The 23,096-nt window shown below is 37.7% G+C and overlaps 1 protein-coding gene across 1 annotated transcript in view; it reads right to left on the bottom strand.

The window, feature by feature from the left end:
- The window catches only part of Trdn (triadin), a 308,938-nt gene that overhangs the window by 86,947 nt on the left and 198,895 nt on the right, over positions 1-23,096 (bottom strand). Inside the window, exons 11-12 of the mRNA XM_032894871.1 lie at positions 20,375-20,437; positions 19,357-19,416 (exon numbers count right to left, since the gene is read on the bottom strand). Of these exons, the coding sequence (XP_032750762.1) occupies positions 19,357-19,416; positions 20,375-20,437 (123 nt within the window). The remainder of the gene's footprint in view (positions 1-19,356; positions 19,417-20,374; positions 20,438-23,096) is intronic.

Genomic DNA, 23,096 nt, shown 5'->3' with positions numbered 1-23,096 from the left:
TTTTGGGTTAAAGTATCTGTTTTTATTAAAAAATTGCTCATAGCCAACCACTGAACTGAGCATGAGGTTCCCAATGGAGAAAGTACTGAAGGAGCTGAAGGGATTTGCATCCCCACAGGAAGAAGAACAATATCAGCCATCCAGACTCCCCAGAGCTTCCAGGAACTAAACCACAAACCAAAGAGAGATCCATGGCTCCAGCCACATATGTAGCAGAGGATGGCCTTGTTGGATATCAATGGGATAAGAGGCCTATGAAGGCTCAATGACCCAGTTTAGGGGAATGCCAGGGAGAGGAGGTGGAAATGGGTGCGTGGGTGGGGGAGCACCCTCATAGAAGCAGGGGGAGGGAGGATGGGATAGGGGGTTTCTAGAAGGGAAACCTGGAAAAAGGATAACGTTTGAAATGTAAATCAATAAAATAGCCAATTAAAAAATGGAAGAAATGGAAGTTATTCCTATTTTATTTATAAAAAATTAAATTATCTTATGGCGATGTCAAATGTATTTTCCTTCTTATGTCTGACTTAATAGATATCTATTCTGAAAAGTGGGTAGCAAATTGCATTTTAATGCCCCCAAGTTTAAAGTACTCAAATGCTTTCAAATACAAAATCCTTGATGTAGTTTTTCTTGATTCCTTTAATAATTCTTAATATTATTTAATAATGATAATAATAATAATAATTAATAATATGTACCTTGATGGAGATTTACTTGACAAGAATGCTCATTTTGGATATTATAAAATCTAAACATTAAAAAATTAGTTAAGCAATTAGGAATTTTTTAAACAATATAGCATTATGTTTTGAGGAGTTTTTAGGTTTCCCTGATACATAGTGAACTTGAAATAACTTTCTCTTTTAATTTTTATTATCTTCCCCTCCATTTTTCTATGTAATTTAATTGTTTTCAAATGGGCTACCACAGACTGTGAAAGTGATAAATCACATTTTCAAACACATTCGTCTAATTTTACCATTCTTTTTATTCTTTGTAAAGAGTTTACTAGGCAAGTCTCTGGCTCATATAATGTCATGTTCCCACCACTGTGGGCAGAGTTATATGTAAATCAATGGTGTTGATTTTAACTCTATGGAGATTACAAGGAAATTCATTCATCAAATTTACAAGATGAGAAGACAGAAACCTTGAGAAGGAATTGTGATAACTGCCCATTGTCAAACTCATTCTTCTGTACTAGCTTTAGTCATTAGCTTTTCAGTTGGTAACAGCCATTGATGTCTGGTATTGCTGTACTGTGTTCTGTGTGTCTTGATTCAAAGACAGCACATGCTCTTTATGCATATAATAGAAAAGCTGATTCTCTGTTGCAGTAAATATTGTAAATAATTATAAACCCTCACTAGCCAGCACTGTAGGGCCACATGGTATCTGCCATCTGTGGGGTATTTTCACCTCAGTCATCAAAGCATCTCATGCGCTAAGCTCCATCCCATCTCAAGCTGCTGATGGCTACTCTCTGAGCCTGGCAGCAATTTCTCCATCCATCTAGTTCCCAGGGAGGGTCGATGCCATGCCAGTTTCATACAGACACTGCTATCTCATGGCTCTCTTACTGCAGTCTCTGCTCCCATTCCCAACAACGGCCCCCTGGCCCCAGTGACAGTTACCTTCTCACAGCTCTGTCACTAGTCTGTTTACATTCCCAGCATCTGGCCCCTAATGGTTATAGTCCCAACTCCCAGCAACCCATTAAAATCAAGATGTAATAAGATTATAATTTAGCAATTAGATTTATATCAGTAAATTAAAAACCCCATAAACATCTCACAATAAACTCACAACCAATTGATGATATAAACTGCTCACCTAGATAGGATGAATTGACCTATAAAAAGTCCATCTCTTAAGAAATATTCATAGCAACTTGTGGTCATTTAAGGTCACATGAATCTGGGTCATCTTTCTTTACCTCTATCTTGCTTCTCTCTTCTTTTCTCTTTCCCCCTTACCAAAACTCTGTCCCTGTCTTACGTTTTACTGCCCAATCATGGCCATTGCCCCATCCTGAGCCAGCCCTTACCTGCTAAAGACAGCAATTCACACTTCACCCTTTCTGTCTAATTAGAAAAGGAACTTATCTCTCAAATGTAGGCTGAGGACAGCTATTACCATTTTGTAATTTATAAAATGTTAAATATACCTAACACCCAGTCCATCATTTTGTTGATAAAATAGAACATTTTGATATCTATCCTAGCTTAAAATTTATGTTATGTCTTGGCTAGCTTGTACATTATCTGAAGACTTTCCAATCAAATATGTGTTCTCAGTGTTACATAGCCTGTGTGGGCTATGTGACTGAAGCTACTATTCAAGCCCATCAGAAATCTGAGAACAACCAAAATTATCTGAAAATATAAGAAGTGTAACATGGCTTCCTGAACTGAGGCAAGTTGAAGAGAATAACTGATTACTTGTACAGTCCCGTGTTAGCAACAGGGCATAATCCTCAACCTTCTGGCTCAGTATCATCTGACAGAACTTTGTAACACAGAGTTTTGAAGGACTGATTATTCTGACTTGGTAAAGATTATCAGTTGACTGTTCTTCAAGTGTGTCCTTTTCTGTACAGTATTTGTCTGTAGATGAAATAGGCAATTTCTGCCCAGTGGCTACCTAGCCACAATGTATTACCTCACCTGGAGGAAGAGATGCTCAATTTCCTTGAATTCACAAAGGGGGAGCTGTTAGGAGCAGATATGTCTCAACAAGGAAAAACTAAATAATAGTAAATGTCATATTTTGTGGATTTCTAATATTTTAAAAACCATCTGTCTATATAAAGGAATCTGGACTGTTATCCATTAACCACTCTTAATAAATTATCTTGAAAACATCCTAACAGTAAACTCAGAGCCATGAATTTCTTATCTAGCCCTTTAATTTCTATGTCTAATCATCTCAGATTATTTTTTAACAACAGATAAGGGACTGGGTCTAAACCTTGCATCCTTAAATGTGGTGTATAGGCACAATGCCTATATATGAGAGCAGCAATATTAAACTCAGTTTGAAATCAATAATAAATTCATACCAATGAAAATCTTAAACTTATATCAAATAATTTATGTATCAATGTAAAAGATTATAACTTTAGCTTAGTAACAAATATAAGGATTTCTATCAAATGAGATACGGCTGTTCAATCAATTTGAGCTAATTCCTCTCTCTTAAATTATGAGCTTCTAAAGTCTCCAGAGAGACAACCTTGGAATAACCACCTCCAGCCTTCCAAAGTTCAGGGCATCAGGACGATGCCCCTTCAACAACTTTTGGACTCTGTACTCAGGTGTTGAGATATCTTGAAGGGAGGGGTGGTTATGGGAAAACAAGGGGGTTGGTTAGGCTTTAAGTGGGTCACACCAATGATTATTGTAGTCTCTGCTGTTTGTCTTGCTTGGATCCAGGTTAAAAGTCCCTGATCAGGAGTTCAAGCAGGCCAGTTCAGCATTTTGATGATGAGCCTCACCAAAGCTGTACATTCTATAATATATAAATCTCAAACAAAACTTTAGTATCATCAAGATATCTCTATGGATTGTATCAGTCTATGTAGTGTGTACAGACTGGTTAGGTGAAATTTTTTTATAATGTTCTCTTGAATCTAGTTCTTCTGGAGGTCTCCCTTTATCAAATCTCATCCATATAACTGTGGAAGATGTCCAGAGTCTAATCACCCTTTTTAAATACACAAAAATAAAATCTTTCTCTCAAAATAACATGTCCTTTAGTTGGAAACTAAGAAAGCTTGTGTCTTGCACTCTCTCCCAGAGAAATAATATAACCAGAATACTCAAAATCATACCCATTATGAAATTAACACAACTTAAAATACATGAAGTAAACCAAACAATACTGAATGAGCCTGTTTAGGCTTCTTTAATCTGTCCTGCCAGGAAATCAACCCAAAATTCTCATGGAGCCCACATTAAGAGAATATGAGCCTCCTGTTGTGGTAAATGTTAAAAATAACCACAAATCCTCACTAGCAGACATCATCAAGCCACATGGCATTAGGGGGTATATTCATTAAAAACAATGTAATCACACTTCTATTAATACTTGTCAATAATATGCAGGCAACTTGTCAAACCAATGTTTTAACCGAAAATTCCCATGGAGCCCATGTTAGAGAGAATCTGAGTATCCTGTAGACCAAAATATACTCTCTATCATCTGTTACACTCTCTACTTGGAGTGTCGGACTTTCACTTATTAATAACTTTTATAACATATGTCTGCATGCACTCTTCCTGGTTCTACAGACTTTTATTTTTTTTTCTACCTTAGTTCCGAATAGCGGCCAAAATTCCCCACATGATTCAGACAAACTCTGTATAAAATCTATCCTAAAGGCAAATAGACCAGTCTTTTAAATAAATCACAGTCTAATGAACATCGTTAAAGAGGCAGGCAGCTTTCATCCTCAGTAGTTTTTCTTTCCATTACAAATTGGTTATCCTGCCATTCTTTCATGATGTTTTTACAGCCTCATACCCTTGTATTTTTCACTAAGACCATTTTAGAGCAAAGTTGAATGCGTCCCATTTTTATATAGGAACTATGCTTTTCCCAAACAGTATAAAGACAAGGAAAAAATAATTCGTACATTATCTTTCTGTGGTTTCTTAGAAATGACTTGTTAAAAGATTTCACATGTTGATTATATCTGTCATTTTGATAACATTTGAGTCAATCCAAAATTCAGTTCAAATGACAAATTAAAACTTCCACATGCTTGTGAAATCTAAATGCTGAAATTGAAGATTCTGTCATAATGGAAGCAATTTGGTCAAATGAGTAGAAACACCCAAAATGTGTGATTAGAACCTCAGCTAATGACTTTGCTGTAGGATAAAGGCTGTCTTGCTATAATCTGCAATTGTCTGCTCCATCAGCTCATGACTAGCCTTTTACATCAGTGTAAAAGAGATTTTATTTTGAGAGATATGGGAAATCTCTATAAAGGGAGGAAGGAGTTCTCGGGATGGGGGGTGAGGGTGAGACTGAGGTTGGGGATGGAGAAGGAGGTGGGGACAGACGTCTCTCAGCCACAGAGTCCAAGCAGTAGTAACAAGTGAAGCTGAGACAAGACACACACACACACACACACACACACACACACACACACACACACACACACACACAAAGAGGGAAAAAGTAGAAAGGGACTTTGGGGGAAAACTCACAGCAAAAGAGGAAGGGGTGAGAAGAATAGGGGTAAAGATGATTAAAATCCATTATGGTTGATATAAGCTCTTTTGCATTTGGAAATTTCAAGGAGTAGATATTGCTAAAGTATCACATGTCTGTGGAGTTAAATTGCAATGGAGTCCAACTGTATGATTCTTACCAACTGTGAAAAGATGTTGGTTACAATGCATATCTCAAAGATGAAATTGAAAGGGTTTAGAAAAAGTATTAATGAACTGAAAATACTGGACCTGTATCTAGGAATTAGAAAAAAAGTATTGTTAATCTATTCATCAACGGAAAAGAGATTTTGAGAGTTGGCCACATTCAAATGAGTGTGTTGAAAAGGATTTTTAAAACCTTGTGAACAGTGATGATTAATGGATATTTAAATGGAGATGATGACTAGTCAGTTGGGTATATGAGGTTGAAATCCATAGTTAATGACAGATATTTGTGATTTATTGCCACACAGATGGTACTAAATCCATGAGATTATATGAAACCACCAAGGAAGGGGTACAGAGAAAGAAGAATCACTAATAAAATAAAGTTATCCCTTGTATTGGGCATCTTCTGAAGGGGGAGAACACCAGATTTTCTGCTCCTCTTACGACACCACAGTCTCAAGGCCTCCAGGTGGTCTGCTGCACATAGGGCAATTGTCCTGCTGCGCACAGGGAAACAGACCCCACAGTCTCAAGGCCTCCCAGGAGAACAGCTATACAAAGGTCAACAACTTGACTGCTCCTCTGAAGACCTAAGAGTTTGAAGGTATACCAGGAGGCCAGGGCAAAAATCATCAGCAAGGCTAGCCTGTGCTGTAGAATGATGCTTGAGCTTCTGATACTGTCCTCTTCTGTCTCCCATCTTGGAATATTATTTGATGGGAAAAATAAAGACCAAGGCTACAGACAGACAGGGTGGCTCCTTGGGGGATAAGAACATAGCTTTAATTAACTTTATATTTCCTCAGTTTTACATTAAATATCTACATTTTTTGCTCGGTATAATGATATGTAGCATATGAGTTCATGATTTAATTCATTTTAGTTTGGGGGTCACAATAAATTTTTCTATTCTGAGCCATGGCATCTAAAACTCTTCTCTATGTTTTTCTGTAAGTTAAAGAAACAAATCACCCAAATTCCCTTTATATAGAAATAACTTCTTAAAGAGAGTTTCTATATCTGTTTTCTAGCTCAGAAACTACTCTATGTTCTTTTGACCCCATTACTGTACCTTAGGGAGTGACTCTCAGACATGATTTCAACCCATGTACAAAGTTCATGTACACATTCTGTAAGAGGATCAAGACAATTCACCTCACCACAAAGGTCAGATAAGAAATGAGCCCAAAAGGACTGATATGATTCAATCCATATCTTCTCTCTCTGAAAATCTATTCTTTTCTCCTCCAAAAGACTTAAGCAAGAGGGAAGGTAGGGCTGATCTAGTGATTAGCTTACTGTAATGTGAACCTATACCAAAAAAGCAGGACCCAAAAATGGCACTGAATCCAACTGTGATATCATGTGACCTCTGTATAAAAAAATTCCACTTTAAAGATACAGCTGAATAAAGCAATAAATATTTGTATTACTCATTCCCTATTATAGACTTTGCTCCCATTTGTGACCATATGTAACGTAACTCTTCACTGTTGGTTTCCATTTACAAAATGGTTATTTTAATTCTTACTTTATAGAGCTGCCATAATATTCAAATAAGAACATTGAATAAGTTTAAGGATTATTTTTACCAGAATACATGTTAGTATAATGAGTATATATATATATATATATATATATATATATAACCTCAGTAGTTCATTTCTTGGAATCTGCTCTTGTTATATGGGTATTCTGCCCACTTCCTTCCTCTTAAGAACCTACCTATAAACATGAAATAAGCTACACTCTATTCTTCCATTGTCTGTGACATCCATTATTGTGTTTGTGAGACAATGTTTAAGTAAAGAGTAATATACAGCATTAAAATCTATCCTGTGAGCATTTAAATTACCATGTTTCATTGTGATCATGGACTAAGTTATCAGTTTTAATTTGGGAGAGAACAGATTAATATGTGGTTACAATTCAGGTCTTCAGAAATCATCTCAGACAGGGACTTAGATTCTTGCCCTTGGCTAGAAACTAGAATTGTCCTTGACTCTACATGAATTTTACCTCCTCAATCATCTCTGAAAGTGCCAATGTTATGGATCCCTTGGGCACTCTTTTACCTGCATTCTACTATTCTAAGCTGTAGGGGAAGATTGAATTTTAAAAGCAAATTGGGAGCTCACTTGCAGCTATACTTAATATTAGAGACTTACTGTATCCTACTAACTAGATATATAAAACTAGTAGTAATCAGAACCCACAAATGAGATGAGTGGCTCAGCAAATGAGAACATCAATACATCTCTGCCTTTCTCACTTTCTCTAACCTGTGCAGTAGTGGTTAAGAGAACATTGTTCTGATTGAAATTCTTTCTTGGCCTTTTGTTTCACAATTCAGTAACACTTTCTCAATTTAAAATCTTCACATCATCCAGACAGCCCTGGGCAGCATATTGTGGAATACCTTCTATTTGACCACGCAGAGTGGTGTAGATAATTAATAATACCCACCCAAAGCTCAGAACAAGGGTTTGACTCGTCTTCATTTCCTGTGTTGGTTGGATTTTTTTCTTATATTTTGTCTCATTGTGGTTTTCATAGTATTTCTTTAAATAGGAATGTATCTTTTAACCATTGAAATGCAACTTTGAGGGAGATTACTCAACATATAATGTAAAGTATCTACTATAGGTAACTGATTTTCAAATACTGAGGCTCAACGAATATTGAACATTAAACTGAGAATGTGGTATCATATGAGCAATTGCTTGTATTTTCTGCCAACAGAGACTACTAGTAAAATAGACAGAATTTATGCCTTGGGTTATTTTAATAAAAGGAAAGTGGTGAAGTGCAGTACAAATAAATTATTATAGTTACATATTATGTTACAAGCTTGTGAGACATGTAAAAGTTAATTTAATGAATTTATATTCAGTAAAATATAATAATCACGTATGAAATAGGTGTCTAAAGCTGGCCTCTGTCTTTTTAACTTGCTACTCTTTGTAGCTACAGTTGTTATAGTCATTGTTTTATTTCCTTCACTATCTTAGAAATAAATTGCATATGTACTTGGAATTATTAAAGTGGATTTTCAATTTAATTAGTCTGAGAAGCACCTGAGAGATTAATAAGTATCTCAGTGTTTCTGTTATAGTATTTCCAGAAAGGATTAACTAAGAAAGGAAAATTTGCTGTGAATAAGGGCGGCAGGCAGGGAGTGGATAGGATAAAAAAGAAGGCTAGCTACCACATTCATTTTATCTCAGTGTTTTCTGCTTTTACAGAGTTCTAATCTAGCCTCACTCCACAATGTACTGAAACCTCTGAACACATAAGGCAAAAGACAACCTCCCCTTTCTTTATATCAGATGTTCACCACAGATGAAAAAAAAAGCCAAGAGTACTAGCTAATTAACAATTCAATTTATACTAAACTTTTTCATTAGCTCCATTGTTTTTCTACTGTTCTGAGAAGCCTAAGATGGAATGTTTCAAAATTATGTTAAAGTTATAAAAATTTTGAAAGTTTTATCAAATTGTAAAAAGAAATATTAATTTAGAAAGCAATCAAAATCTCTTTCTCTCTTTCTCTTCTCTCTCTCTCTCTCTCTCTCTCTCTCTCTCTCTCCATACATACATACACACACACACACACACACACACACCACCTATACACACCATAAAAATTGAGTATTTGAGTGTTAAGCACTCTTAAACACAATATTAAAAATGCATGTTTCCTTCAAAGTTAGATTAACTTATAAGACGCAATGATATCTTATGTTACAAAAATAAATTAAAGCCTCCATCAGAAAAATGGTTTCAAAAGTGAAAATGTGTTTTACAATCTTATCAAAATAGGCTTATATGGCCACAGCTCCATGCTCCCAAACCCCTTGGGAGAGAGAGCTGATCTCCCAGAAGTGTGGGCAATCCTGAGACTGCAGGGCAGGAGAGACAGCCACTTCTGCCCACCTTTGCCCACATCCCTGGTCCAAGAGGAAATTGTATAGTACATCTGGTCACAGGAAGATAGGGGCAGTCAAGCTGCAGGAGCCCTGCAGTTTAGATTGCACCCAGATCGGAACAGACACTGTCAAAGAACTCCCTACACCCAAATCCCGTGGGAGGGAGAATTAGACATTCATATGGACAGACATGCCAGGGAAACCAGAGGAGACTATTCTCTGCCCACATTTCTGATTCTAGAGGAAAATACCTAGCACCATCTGAGCCCCCTGCACACAGAGACCCAGGAGAAGGAGGGCAGGCCCTTCTGGTTCCCTCCCACAGGGAGAGCTGAAAGCCAGTGGATAGGAACGACTACACGCCAGAGAGCAAAACACTCTGTTCTCATAACTGGCTGAAAGAAAACAGAAAAGCAAGTCTACAGCACTCCTGACAAACAGGCCTACAGGACAGTCAAGCCACTGTCAGAAATAGCAAAACAAGGTAACACTGGAGACAACCTGATGGTGAGAGGCAAGCACAGGAAACCAAGCAACAGAAACCAAGACTATATGGCATCATCAGAGACCAATTCTCCCACCAAAGCAAACACCGAATATCCAAACACACCAGAAAAGCAAGATCTAGATTCAAAATCACATTTTATCATGATGATGGAGGACTTTAAGAAGGTCATAAATAACTACCTTAAGGAAATACAGGACAACACAAGTAAACAACTAGAAGCCCTTAAAGAGGAAACACAAAAACCTTGAAAGAACTACTGGAAAAAAACAACAAAACAGGAGAAGGAAATGAACAAAACCAACCAGGAGTTAAAAATGGAAATAGAAACAATAAAGAAAGCAAAAAGGGAGACAACACTGGAAATAGAAAACCTAGGGAAGAGATGAGGAGTCACAGATGTGAGCATGACCAACAGAATACAAGAGATAGAAGAGAGAATTTCAGGAGCAGAAGATTCCATAAAAATTATGGACACAACTGTCAAAGATAATGGAAAATGGAAAAAGCTATAAGCCCAAAATATGCAGGAAATCCAGGACGCAATGAAAAGATCAAACCTAAGGATAATAGATATAGAAGGGAGTGAATACTCCCAACTCAAAGACCAGTAAATAACTTCAACAAAATCATAGAAGAAAACTTCCCTAACCTAAAGAAAGAGATGCCCATAAACATACAAGAAGCCTATAGAACTCCAAATAGATTCAGAACTCCAAATAGAACTCCAGAAAAGAAATTCCTCCCATAACATAATAGTCAAAACACCAAATGCAGAAAACAAAGAAAGAATATTAAAAGCAATAAGGGAAAAAGATCATATAAAGGCAGACCTATTAGAATTACACGAGACTTCTCACCAGAGACTATGAAAGCCAGAAGATACTGGACATATGTCATACAGACCCTAAAAGAACACAAATGCCAGCCAAGGTAACTGTATCCAGCAAAACTCTCAATTAACATAGATGGAGAAGTCAAGATATTCCATGACAAAACCAAATTTACACTATATCTTTCTACAAATCTAGCCCTACAAAGAATAATAAATAGTAAAGCCCAACACAAGGAGGCAAGCTACACCCTAGAAAAAGCAAGAAACTAATCATTTTTGCAACAAGACAAAGAGAAGATAAGCACAGAAACATAATCTCACCTCCAAATACAAAGATAACAGGAAGCAACAATCACTATTCCTTAATATCTCTCAGCATCACTGGATCAATTCCCCAATAAAAAGACATGGATTAACAAACTGGGTATGTAATGAGGACCCAGCATCTTGCTGCCTACAGGAAACACACCTCAGAGACAAAGACAGACACTACCTCTGAGTGAAAGACTGGAAAAAAACTTTCCAAACAAATGGTCTGAAGAAGCAAGCTGGAGTAGCCATTCTAATATCAAATAAAATCGATTTTCAACCAAAAGTCATCAAAAAAGATGAGGAAGGACACTTCATATTCATCAAAGGAAAAATCCACCAAGAAGATCTCTCAATCCTAAATATCTATGCTCCAGATACAATGGCACCTACATACATAAAAGAAACCTTACTAAAGCTCAAAGCACATATTGCACCTCACACAATAATAGTAGGAAATTTCAACACCCCACTCTCATCAATGGACAGATCATGGACACAGAAATTAAACAGAGACATAGACAGACTAATAGAAGTTATGAACCAAATGGACTTAACAGATATTTGTAGAACATTCTATCCTAAAACAAAGGGATATGCCTTCTTCTCACCACCTCATGGTACTTTCTCCAAAATTGACCATATAAATTAGGCACAAAACAAGCATCACCAGATACAGAAAGATAGAAGTAATCCCACACATCCTATCAGACCTCCACGGGCTAAAGCTGGTCTTCAAGAACAATAAGGAAAGAATGCCCACATATACATGGAAGTTGAACAATGCTCTACTCAATGACAACCTGGTCAAGGAAGAAACAAAGAAACAAATTAAAGACTTCTTAGAATTTAATGGAAAAGAAGATATAACATACCCAAACTTATAGGACATAATGGAAGCTGTGCTAAGAGGAAAACTCATAGCTCTGAGTGCCTACGGAAGCAAATACACCCAGGAGGAGTAGAAGGCAGGAAATAATCAAACTCAGAGCTGAAATTAACCAAGTAGAAACAAAAAGGACTATACAAAGAAACAGAACCAAAAGCTGGTTCTTTGAGATATCAACAGGATAGATAAACCCTTAGCCAGACTAATAGACACAGAGAGTGTGTCCAAATTAACAAAATCAGAAATGAAAAGGGAGACATAACTACAGAATCAGAGGAAATTCAGAAAATCATGAGATCCTACTACAAAAGCCAATATTCAACAAAACTTGAAAATTCTGGAGGTAATGGACAATTTCCTAGACAAATACCAGGTACCAAAGTTAAATCAGGAAGAGAAAAACCATTTAGACAATCCCATAATTCCTAAAGAAATAGAAGCAGTCATTAAAAGTATCCCAACCAAAAAGAGCCCAGGTACAGATAGGTTCAGTGCAGAATTCTATCAGACCTTCATAGAAGACCTCATACCAATGCTATCCAAACTATTACATTAAATTGAAATAGACAGCACTACCGAATTCCTTCTATTAAGCCACAATTACTCTTATACCTAAACCACACAAAGACCCAATAAAGAAAGAGAACTTCAGACCAATTTCCCTTATGAATATTGATGCAAAAATACTCAATAAAAATTCTTGCAAACCGAATCCAAAAACACATCAAAATAAACATCCATCATGATCAAGTAGGCTTCATCCCAGGCATGCAGTGATGGTTTAATATATGGAAAACCATCAACGTAATCCATTATATAAACAAACTGAAAGATAAAAACCACATGATCACTTCATTAGATGCTGAGAAAGCATTTGACAAAATTCAACACTCCTTCATGATAAAAGTTCTGGAAAGAACAGTAATTTAAGGCCCATACCTAAACATAGCAAAAGCCATATACAGCAAACCAGTAGCTAATACTAAACAAAATGGAGAGAAACTTGAAGCAATCCTACTAAAATCAGGGACTAGACAAGGCTGCCCACTCTCTCCCTACTTATTCAATATAGTTCTTGAAGTTCTAGCCAGAGCAATCAGACAACAAAAGGAGGTCAAGGGGATACAGATCAGAAAAGAAGAAGTCAAAATATCACTATTTGCAGATGATATGATAATATATTTAAGTGATCCCAAAAGTTCCATCAGAGAACTACTAAACCTGATAAACAACTTCAGCAAAGTGGTTGAGTATAAAATTAACTCAAATAAATCAGTTGCCCTCCTCTACACAAAAGAGAAATAAGCTGAGATGAAGTTAGGGAAACGATACCCTTCATAATAGTCCCAAATAATATAAAATACCTTGGTGTGACTTTAACCAAGCAAATGAAAGATCTGTATGATAAGAATTTCAAGCATCTGAAGAAAGAAATTGAAGATCTCAGAAGATGGAAAGATCTCCCATGTTCATGGATTGGCAGGATTAATATAGGAAAAATGGCCATTTTACCAAAAGCAGTCTACAGATTCCATAGAATCCCCACTAAAATTCCAATTCAATTCTTCATAGAGTTAGACAGAACAATTTGCAAATTCATCTGTAATAACAAAACCCCAGGATAGCTAAAACTATCCTCAACAATAAAAGTACTTCCAGGGGAATCAGTATCCCTGAACTCAAGCAGTATTACAGAGCAACAGTAATAAAAAAGTGTGTGATATTGGTATAGAGACAGGCAGATAGACCAGTGGAATAGAATTGAAGACCCAGAAATGAACCCACACACCTATGGTCACTTGATGTTTGACATAGGAGCCAAAACCATCCAATGAAAAACCACAGCATTTTCAGCCAATTGTCCTGGTTCAACTGGAGGTCAGCATGTAGAAGAATGCAGATCGATCCATGCTTATCACCCTGTACAAAGCGTAAGTCCAAGTGGATCAAGGACCTCCACATCAAACCAGATACACTCAAACTAATAGAAGAAAAACTAGGGCAGCATCTCGAACACATGGGCACTGGAAAAAATTTCCTGAACAAAACACCAATGGCTTATGCTCTAAGATCAAGAATCGACAAATGGGATCTCATAAAACTGCAAAGCTTCTGTAAGGCAAAGGACACTGTGTTAGGACAAAACGGCAACCAACAGGTTGGGAAAAGATCTTTACCAATCCTACGACTGATAGAGGGCTTATATCCAAAATATACAGAGAACTCAAGAAGTTAGACTACAGGGAGACAAATAACACTTTTAAATAATGGGGTTCAGAGATAAACAAAACATTCTTACCTGAGGAATGTCCAATGGCTGAGAAGCACCTAAAGAAATGTTCAATATCCTTAGTCATCCGGGAAATGCAAATCAAAACAACCCTGAGATTACACCTCACACCAGTCAGAATGGCTAAGATCAAAAACTCAGGTGACAACAGATGCTGGCGAGGATGTGGAGAAAGAGGAACACTCCTCCATTGTTGTTGGGATTGCAGACTGGTACAACCATTCTGGAAATCAGTCTGGAGGTTCCTCAGAAAATTGGACATTGAACTGCCTGAGGATCCAGCTATACCTCTCTTGGGCATATACCCAAAAGATGCCCCAACATATAAAAAAGACACATGCTCCACTATGTTCATCGCAGCCTTATTTATAATAGCCAGAAGCTGGAAAGAACCCAGATGCCCTACAACAGAGGAATGGATACAGAAAATGTGGTCCATCTACACAATGGAATATTACTCAGCTATCAAAAACAACGACTTTATGAAATTCGTAGGCAAATGGTTGGAACTGGAAAATATCATCCTGAGTGAGCTAACCCAATCACAGAAAGACATACATGGTATGCACTCATTGATAAGTGGCTATTAGCCCAAATGCTTGAATTACCCTAGATGCCTAGGGCAAGTGAAACTCAGGACGGATGATCAGGGTGTGGATGCTTCACTCCTTCTTTAAAGGGGGAAAAAGAATACCCTTGGCAGGGAAGAGAGAGGCAAAGATTAAAACAGGGACTGAAGGAACACCCATTCGGAGTCTGCCCCGCATGTGGCCCATGCATATACAGCCACCCAAATGGACAGGATGGATGAAGCAAAGAAGTGCAGACCGACAGGAGCCGGATGTAGATCGCTCCTGAGAGACACAGCCAGAATACAGCAAATACAGAGGCGAATGCCAGCAGCAAACCACTGAACTGAGAATAGGACCCCCGTTGAAGGAATCAGAGAAAGAACTGGAAGAGCTTGAAGGGGCTCGAGACTCCATATGTACAACAATGCCAAGCAACCAGAGCTTTCAGGGACTAAGCCACTACCTAAAGACTATACATGGACTGACCCTGGACTCTGACCTCATAGGTAGCAATGAAAATCCTAGTAAGAGCATCATTGGAAGGGAAGCCCTGTGTCCCTAAGACTGAACCCCAGTGAACTAGACTGGGGGAGGGTGGCAATGGGGGAGGGTTGGGAGGACCACCCATAAGGAAGGGGGGGAGGGGATGTTGCCCGGAAACCAGGGAAAGGGAATAACACTCAGAAATGTATATAAGAAATACTCAAGTTAATAAAAAAAAATAATAAAAAAAATTAAAAAAAAAGAAATACCCAGTTTAAAAAAGGTGGAAAAAAATAGGCTTATATGTGTTCATCAGTGGTTTAGTTTGGTTTCTGCATCAATGGTCCTGGACTTGCAGTAAGAGAAGTTGCCATAAACAGTTGCTCTCAGTAATGAACAACTCCACCTTCATGTAAAATAGAAACTAAAGTCATAGGTCTTCACAGCATGGAGTTTAAGATTTTCCCATGACTCACTGTATACACATGTATTTAAGCATTCGTCTCCAAAACTAAACCAAAAGAAAACACACAGAAAGCACACACACACACACGCACAGACACAGACACAGGCAACGGACACACACACACACACACACACACACACACACACACACACACACAGAGCCCTTGGTCCTGCCAAGGCTGGACCCCCAATGAACGTGATTTTTGGGGAGAGAGAGAGAGAGAGAGAGAGAGAGAGAGAGAGAGAGAGAGAGAGAGAGAGAAACAAATGGAGAGACTGACAGATATATACAGAGACAGAATGCACACAGAAACACTCATGCACACACACACACACACACACACACACACACACACACACACTCACTCAACAGACCCTGCACCTTTGAGTTTTGTCTAATATTTACTGGACAAAACTCCTTGACCCACTTAACCTCTGTCATCCCTTTTTGCTTGTAAGCCATATGCAACCCTGGGTGCGATATACTTTACCCTGTTTATAGGCCAGTAGAAGAAATACCATCATTCCTATTTTCCATTAACAGTAGTCATTACTTAGTTTGTCATACTAAGGTCTCACTTTTAAACTCCATTCACATAAGCTATTACTTCCATTTCTCCCTGAGAACGGAAGGACTTTACTAATGCCATCCTGTACAGCCTGCCTTATCCTTCCTCTATCCCACCTTTGAGCTCTCTTTGACGTCCTCCTCACTTAAACATAACTACTGTGTAAACTTTCAGAGAGTTGCTTTCAGTTTACTGTTATCACAAGAGGATCTGGATATCTCATTAACTCACATTATTAATAGCCTATTCTATTGCATAGTCAGGCCCTGGGATGTTTGAATTTTAGTGGGACACAATTCCTACATAACTCAACAGAATGGAGTAGCTCTAAGCAGATATTCAACCATCGATGACATGAGTAGAAGAAATTCTTGGGGTTAAAGTATTTATCCCTGAACCGTAATACTTCAGGTGACAGCTTTCCATATAAATGTATGTCCTATGTGAATAGAAGCCAGGGCTTACTTTTGTATACTATAAAAATCAAAACAAAATTGAAAAATCTAAGCTGTGCAACAGTTGAATCATCATTTTCTTTTATTAATCCTTTCATTTCTTTATATCTCAAATGATATCCCTCTTCTTGGTTCTCTCTCCACAACCCCTACCCCACACATTCCCTCTCCCCCTCCCCTTTGCCTCTAGGAGGGTGCTCCCCCACTGTTCCAGCATCTCCCTAACCTGGGTCATCAAACCTCCACAGGACCAAGGGCCTCAGTTAATTTCAGACAAGGTCATCCTCCTCTACATATGTATCTGGAACCATGGATCCCTCCCAGTACACTCCTTTGTTGGTGGTCTAATCCCTGGGAGCACTAGGTGGTCCAGCCAGTGGACATTGTTCTTTCTCTGGGGTTGCAATCCCCGCTGCTCCTCCAGTCCTTCCACCAGCTCCGCTACTGAGGTCCCTGAGCTTAATGGTTGGCTGCCAGCATCTGCATCTGCATTGATTAGGTTCTGACAGAACATACCAGGGGACAGCCATACCAGGTTCCTAGCAGTAAGCACCTCTTGGCAACAGCAACAGTGTCCAGGTTTGGGGTCTGCAGACAAGATGGATTTCCAGGTGGGGCTGTCCCTTGATGGCTTTTCAGACTCTGCTCCAAATTTTGTCCCTGTCTTTCCTTTGGGCAGGAATATTTATGGATTAAAAATTTTAAAATGGGTGGGTGGCTCCATCCCTTGTCTTGGGGCTGTGCCTATCCATTGGAGGTGGACTCTATACTTCCTGAAGAGAACACCAATGCCTCATGCTCTAAGAGCAACAATCAATAAGGGACCTCATAAAATTGAAAAGCTTCTGTAAGGCAAAGTACACTGTCAACAGGATAAAATGGCAACCCACAGATCTTTATCAATCCTATATCAAAAAGAGTGTTAATATCCAAATTATGCAAAGAACTCAAGAAGTTAGATTCCATAGAATCAAATAACCCTATAAAAATGGGGTACAAAGCTAAACAGAGAATCTCAAATGGCTAAGAAGGACTTAAAGAAACGTCCAACATCCTTCATCATCAGGGATATGCAAATCAAAATAACCCTGAGATCCCACCTTATACCAATCATAGTGGCTAAGATCAAAAACTCAGGTGATGCAGATGCTGGCAAGGATGTGGAGAAAGAGGAACACCCCTGCATTGTTGGTGGCATTGCAAACTGATACAACCATTCTGGAAATCAGTCTGGCAATCCCTCAGAAAATTGTACATAGTACTACCTGAGGACCCAGTTATACCACCCGTGGGCATGTACCCAAAAGATGCCCCAACATATAACAAGGACACATGCTCCACTGTGTTCAGTGCAGCTTATTTATAATAGCCAGAAGCTGGAAAGAACCAAAATGTCCTTCAACAGAGGAATAGATACAGATAATGTGACTCATTTGTACAATAGAGTACTACTCAGCTATTAAAATCAATGACTTCATTAAATTTACAGCAAATGGGTAAAAGTAGAAAATACCATTCTCAGTGAGGTAACCCAGACACAAAAGAACATTGTGTGCACTCACTGATAATGACTTAGTCCAAAAGCTCACAATGCCCACGATACAACCCACAGACCATATGGATTTTGGAGGAAGGAAGACAAGGGTGTGGATGTTTCAGTCCTGCATAGAGGTGGGAACAGGGTGATCATGGGCGATGAAGGATGGGAGGACTTTGGAGGGAGAGAGGAGGGGGAGAAAAAATTTAGGGCAGGATCAAGTACTGGAAGGGGGTTGGGGGAGATGTACGGAGGGTCAGGAAATTGAATAAAAATATGTAGCAGTGGGGGAACTGGGGGTAGCCACTGGAGGGCCGCAGACACCACAAAACCATGAAAATCATCAATTTCTTAATGAGAATCTTTACTCTCTTGGCTTTGTGCTTTGCACCGTGATACTCTTTTCCTCAAGTAGATCCCGTGCCTTCCTCATCTTTGCCAAGATGATGAGCAACTTGACGGGATGAGATAAATCCTGTTGGCCTTAGCTGCTTTTTTTTTTTCATTTATCTTACACATTTACTTCACACAGTTGGGTACTATAAATTATTTATCTGTTCCCTTTGAGTAGGAATTTTGTAAAGCCCACTTCCATGTTTACAGACCCAGTATTATCCTCTCTTCAATGCCTGGGGAGTGACCCCTTTGAAATATAAGTAAAAAAGAAAAAGTCAGTGCCCACATCTCCCACTTCGGCATCCTACTTCACCTTGCCAGGTGTTGCTTCTCATGACCATGTAAGAAAGCTTATGTGAGTGGGGCTTGGGTACATGCATGTATACTAATCTTCTATTTCAGCTCTTACCCACACACCTGCTTTCCTTTTCAGCAAGAATAAATATCAAATAGAACTTTGGACATTCCCACATACTGTAGCCCCGTCAAAAATGGACAATGCTATCAGGCACTTTGCACAGTGTCTTGCTCAGTACTGGGTATATGTCTTACAAATGGCTTTGAATAATGTTTCTTTGTGTAGATTTCACTTCCTACCACATTTTTGTTTTGGTATTCTACACACAGATAGATGTGAGTACCGATACTCAAGTTGCATGTTGATGCACCAATGTTATTCATGAACTAAATCTTGGAAGGTGACAGGGAAAGCAAAGCAATGAACAATACCTTTTCCTTTCCCATCAATGACAGTTTCTTTCTCACTTTTCTTTTTGGCTTCTCCTTTTTCTGCAGGGAAAATAAGAATGCTATAAGCCTCTAACTAATTTGTTCTTATATCTTTCAGAAGACACATGACTGCCATTATAGTATCCAGTTTACTTTGCCAAGAAAACTCTTAAGTTCAAGACAAATTCTGTATAAATGGGCATACTAGAACTTTCCAAACACACTCAAAGCTTACAAGTCTTGTCTATCTATATAGCTATTTAATTTGATAAGGAAAAGAAAATTTTAACAAAGGTAGAGATATTAAATGCAGTATTAATTGCTATATATATATTAAATATATTAAAAGGAATAAATTGAGTGTTCCCTGTGGTTTCAGCCATAGAAGTATACTTGGAATTTTGAAATTCCTGAAAGCTGCTTGGTAATATCAGATAAATATGACCAAAAGTGTCAAGAGAGAAATAAGAATGAGAATGGCCTAACAAACTATTCCATGTATTCTTCTCACAGTATAAAATAATTTGACCTCTTGATATTTACTTTTAATAAAATTGAATAAACTAAATAGTAATCTTTATTATTCACATGTACACCTATATACCACATACCTACTCCCCACTCTTTCTCACTCTCTCTCTCTTTGTATGCATGTGTGTGTGTGTGCGTGTGTGTGTGTATGTGTGTATACTGCAAAATGCAAAAGAATACAGCAGTAGTATCTTAACAGATGTTTAGATGCCAGATGATGTGGTACAGTCTTGAAGTTTCAGGTCTCTGAGGCATGAGAATCATGATTAGCCCAAGCTAAACAGAGAAATTCTATTTTTAAGTGAATATGGCAATAAAGGGTTTTACATGTTTCCTTCAAATCCAATTTGGAGCATTTAAAAATATCAATTGTTTTCACTAACAGTGACAAACAAGTGAATCTCTTTCTAGAAAAAAGTAGCTTTGCCAGCAACACTATCAATTAACACTGTTGGATTTAAGTGTTGATAGATTTTCTAATCCTTACCTTTCTTTTTTGTATCAGAAGTAACTTTCTTCTCCACTTTCTTCTTTTCTTCTTTTTCTTTTTCTGGAGAAGAAATTGGAAATATTCCCATTAAATAAAGACAGAAAGTATGAAGCCCAGGTGACAGAGAGGATTACTGCTGAGTGGTTTCCCCTCCCAGAAACATTGTGGTTCCCCAAACACCTCAAGCTGATTCCACCTTTTCCCTACTTAAAAAATAACAGCCCCTTCAAAGATGGACATTGCTATCAGGAACTTTGCAAGGTCCTTGCTCAGCTTTGGGTAAATTTCTTACAAACAATATTAAAAGTAAATTAAATTGTCTACTTCATATAATTATTTTATTAAAAAATGTGTTAGACCAGCAGTTGTCAGTCTATGTGCCATAACTCCTTTGGAGTATTGAATGACCCTTTCACAGGGGTCATCTAAGACCATCAGAAAAAATATATATATATTTACATTAAAATTGATAAAAGTATCAAATACAGTTATGAAGTAGTAACAAAAATAATTTTATGGTTGGGGGTTATCACGACATGAGCAACTGCCTTACCAGGTCACAGCATTAGCAAGGTTGAGAAGCACTGTGTTAGAGCATTCTATTTTGAGTTGATTTTTTTCATTCTTTTTCAGCTCTGGCTCTTGTCAGCAGATATTTGAAGCTGGTGACATTCATGTGGCAGTGTGGCAGGGACATTACCTTCACTGTCCTTCTGAGCAGTTTTATGAAGTAGAGTTCTTGGGTATACGCAGGTTGTTGTAAGTCGGAATGCTATGAAAATCATGTGTGGTTTCATGAAGTTTCCTGGAGGATACTTTTTCAGATATCTGAGCATGCCTTGGTATGACTGGGGCCAAGAGAGATGGTCAAATCCTGCCTAACTATAACTATAACTGGGACTCTATGGGCAATGTTCTGGTAAGTCTAATGATTTCAAATGACAAGTGCCTATATTTAATAGCTGAAATAGCTGGACTTTTGGCTTGAATCAGTAACGTGAATTTTTATTTTTAGAAACTGTTTTTATCTTTAATTCATAGAATTATTTATTCTTTATTTGAAATGCCTTCCTCTTTGCCATTTGTCATTTTCAGGGACTGATGTTTTCTAAGTTTTTCATTTGCCGGAACTATTGGGAGATTTTTACCAATCTCAGAATATCCAATGTGAAATTCTAAGATGAATGCTTAAGTTGTCTACTAAGAACCACATCTAATTAAATACAGGAATTAATTCATCCCCTTAGGTATAGAGCTTTTTTACCTTCAAGATCAAAGCTAACACTTTCTTTTTGTGTTAGGAGCATAATTTATAAAGAGCCCCTTTCTACTACTCCCTGAGATATTCTAGCACCATCAGGAGACACGTTCTCACTTTGTCTGAACATTTCTACAGAGTACTCCTGAAACTTGCTCAGTCCGAAGGAGAAAGTCCAGAAGGTAAATTTTTATCATTCCAGAGTAGGAGATAAGACTATTGAAATTCACTTTGTATTTCTACAAGGTTTAGGCCTAAGAAAAATATATTTTAAAAGTTGAAAAAAGATATTTTAGAGTATTAATACATTCAGTTTTTTTCTGGGAGAAATTATATATAGCAGGACATTTTCCATCTTTCTAAGTAAATAAAAATGCCAGGTAATTGAAAACGCTTTTGCTAAACACAATCGTCTGATACCATGAATCAGAAAAGAACCCAATTACATATGAGTACTTTCAAATATTTCTAAGACCATACTTATAATGCCACAGTTGCCTTATAATTACAAGTCAGTATCTGAATGTAAGTTTCCTACTGCAGAGGAATAAATATTTCATCAGACAGTCTGTGCCAATTAGTCAATGGTACATTGAACTTCACAGTTGAAATAGATACTTGAGGCTGTGAGGTGTAAGTCCTTCTTTTAAAGTTTTTAAAAGAGAATATTCTTGTGCAAATGAGTCCCATGCTTTGAGTTATTATAGCTGAGGTTTTATTATGGTAATACAGTATTCTTGCCTAAGTTCAGATTGAATTAATGCTTCCATTATATACTGTGTTTGTGATTATAGCCATACACAGTGAAAATCAGGAACAAGGGCAGAAGTCCACAAAAGTAGGTATAAATAATGTACTTTAATAATGTTTTTATGAATTAGGACTTTAAGCTGTCATTATGGAACTTACTGTATTCATGGAGAATTTCATTTAAAACATCAGCCTCTAAAGATTTTGCATTTGCAAGCACTGTTGTCTGTGTTATGTAGGTGATCACTAGCAACAAAATTAAATTATTCATTTATAAAAGACATAGAAATTTAATTATGTCTTATGCGGGCATATAAATAACCCATGTTTCTTTTATGAAGACTCTCCTTATTTGGAAACTTTCTCTTTTAATGTTCAACAATTCCCTTCTCATGTGACTATGTACTCACTTGGATGTTTCAGCAGCCTTTCCTTCTAAGGTGTTTGCTGTTTTGATTGCAACACTTGGAGGAGGGTTAGAGCCTTTAATGACACTGGTTTCCAAACAGCAATTAAACGTATGTGTAAGAGCTGGACTTTTCAGCATATTTTCTTTGTCTGACAAAATTGTCTAAAGTCAGGAAATGAGGGCTCTCTCTGGCCAAGATCATAGAAAAGGATCTCATTGGTGAAGGAGTCCTTGCTACAGCTTGACGCTCTGAGTCAAGAAAAATGTTATCAGAATCTGCATAAAATAATGTCACATGAAAG

This window comes from Rattus rattus, chromosome 2 (assembly GCF_011064425.1).
Source record: "Rattus rattus isolate New Zealand chromosome 2, Rrattus_CSIRO_v1, whole genome shotgun sequence".
Lineage (NCBI taxonomy): Eukaryota > Metazoa > Chordata > Mammalia > Rodentia > Muridae > Rattus > Rattus rattus.
The sequence above is the reverse complement of the archived record's forward strand: the minus strand, read 5'-3'. Positions and strand labels throughout refer to the sequence as shown.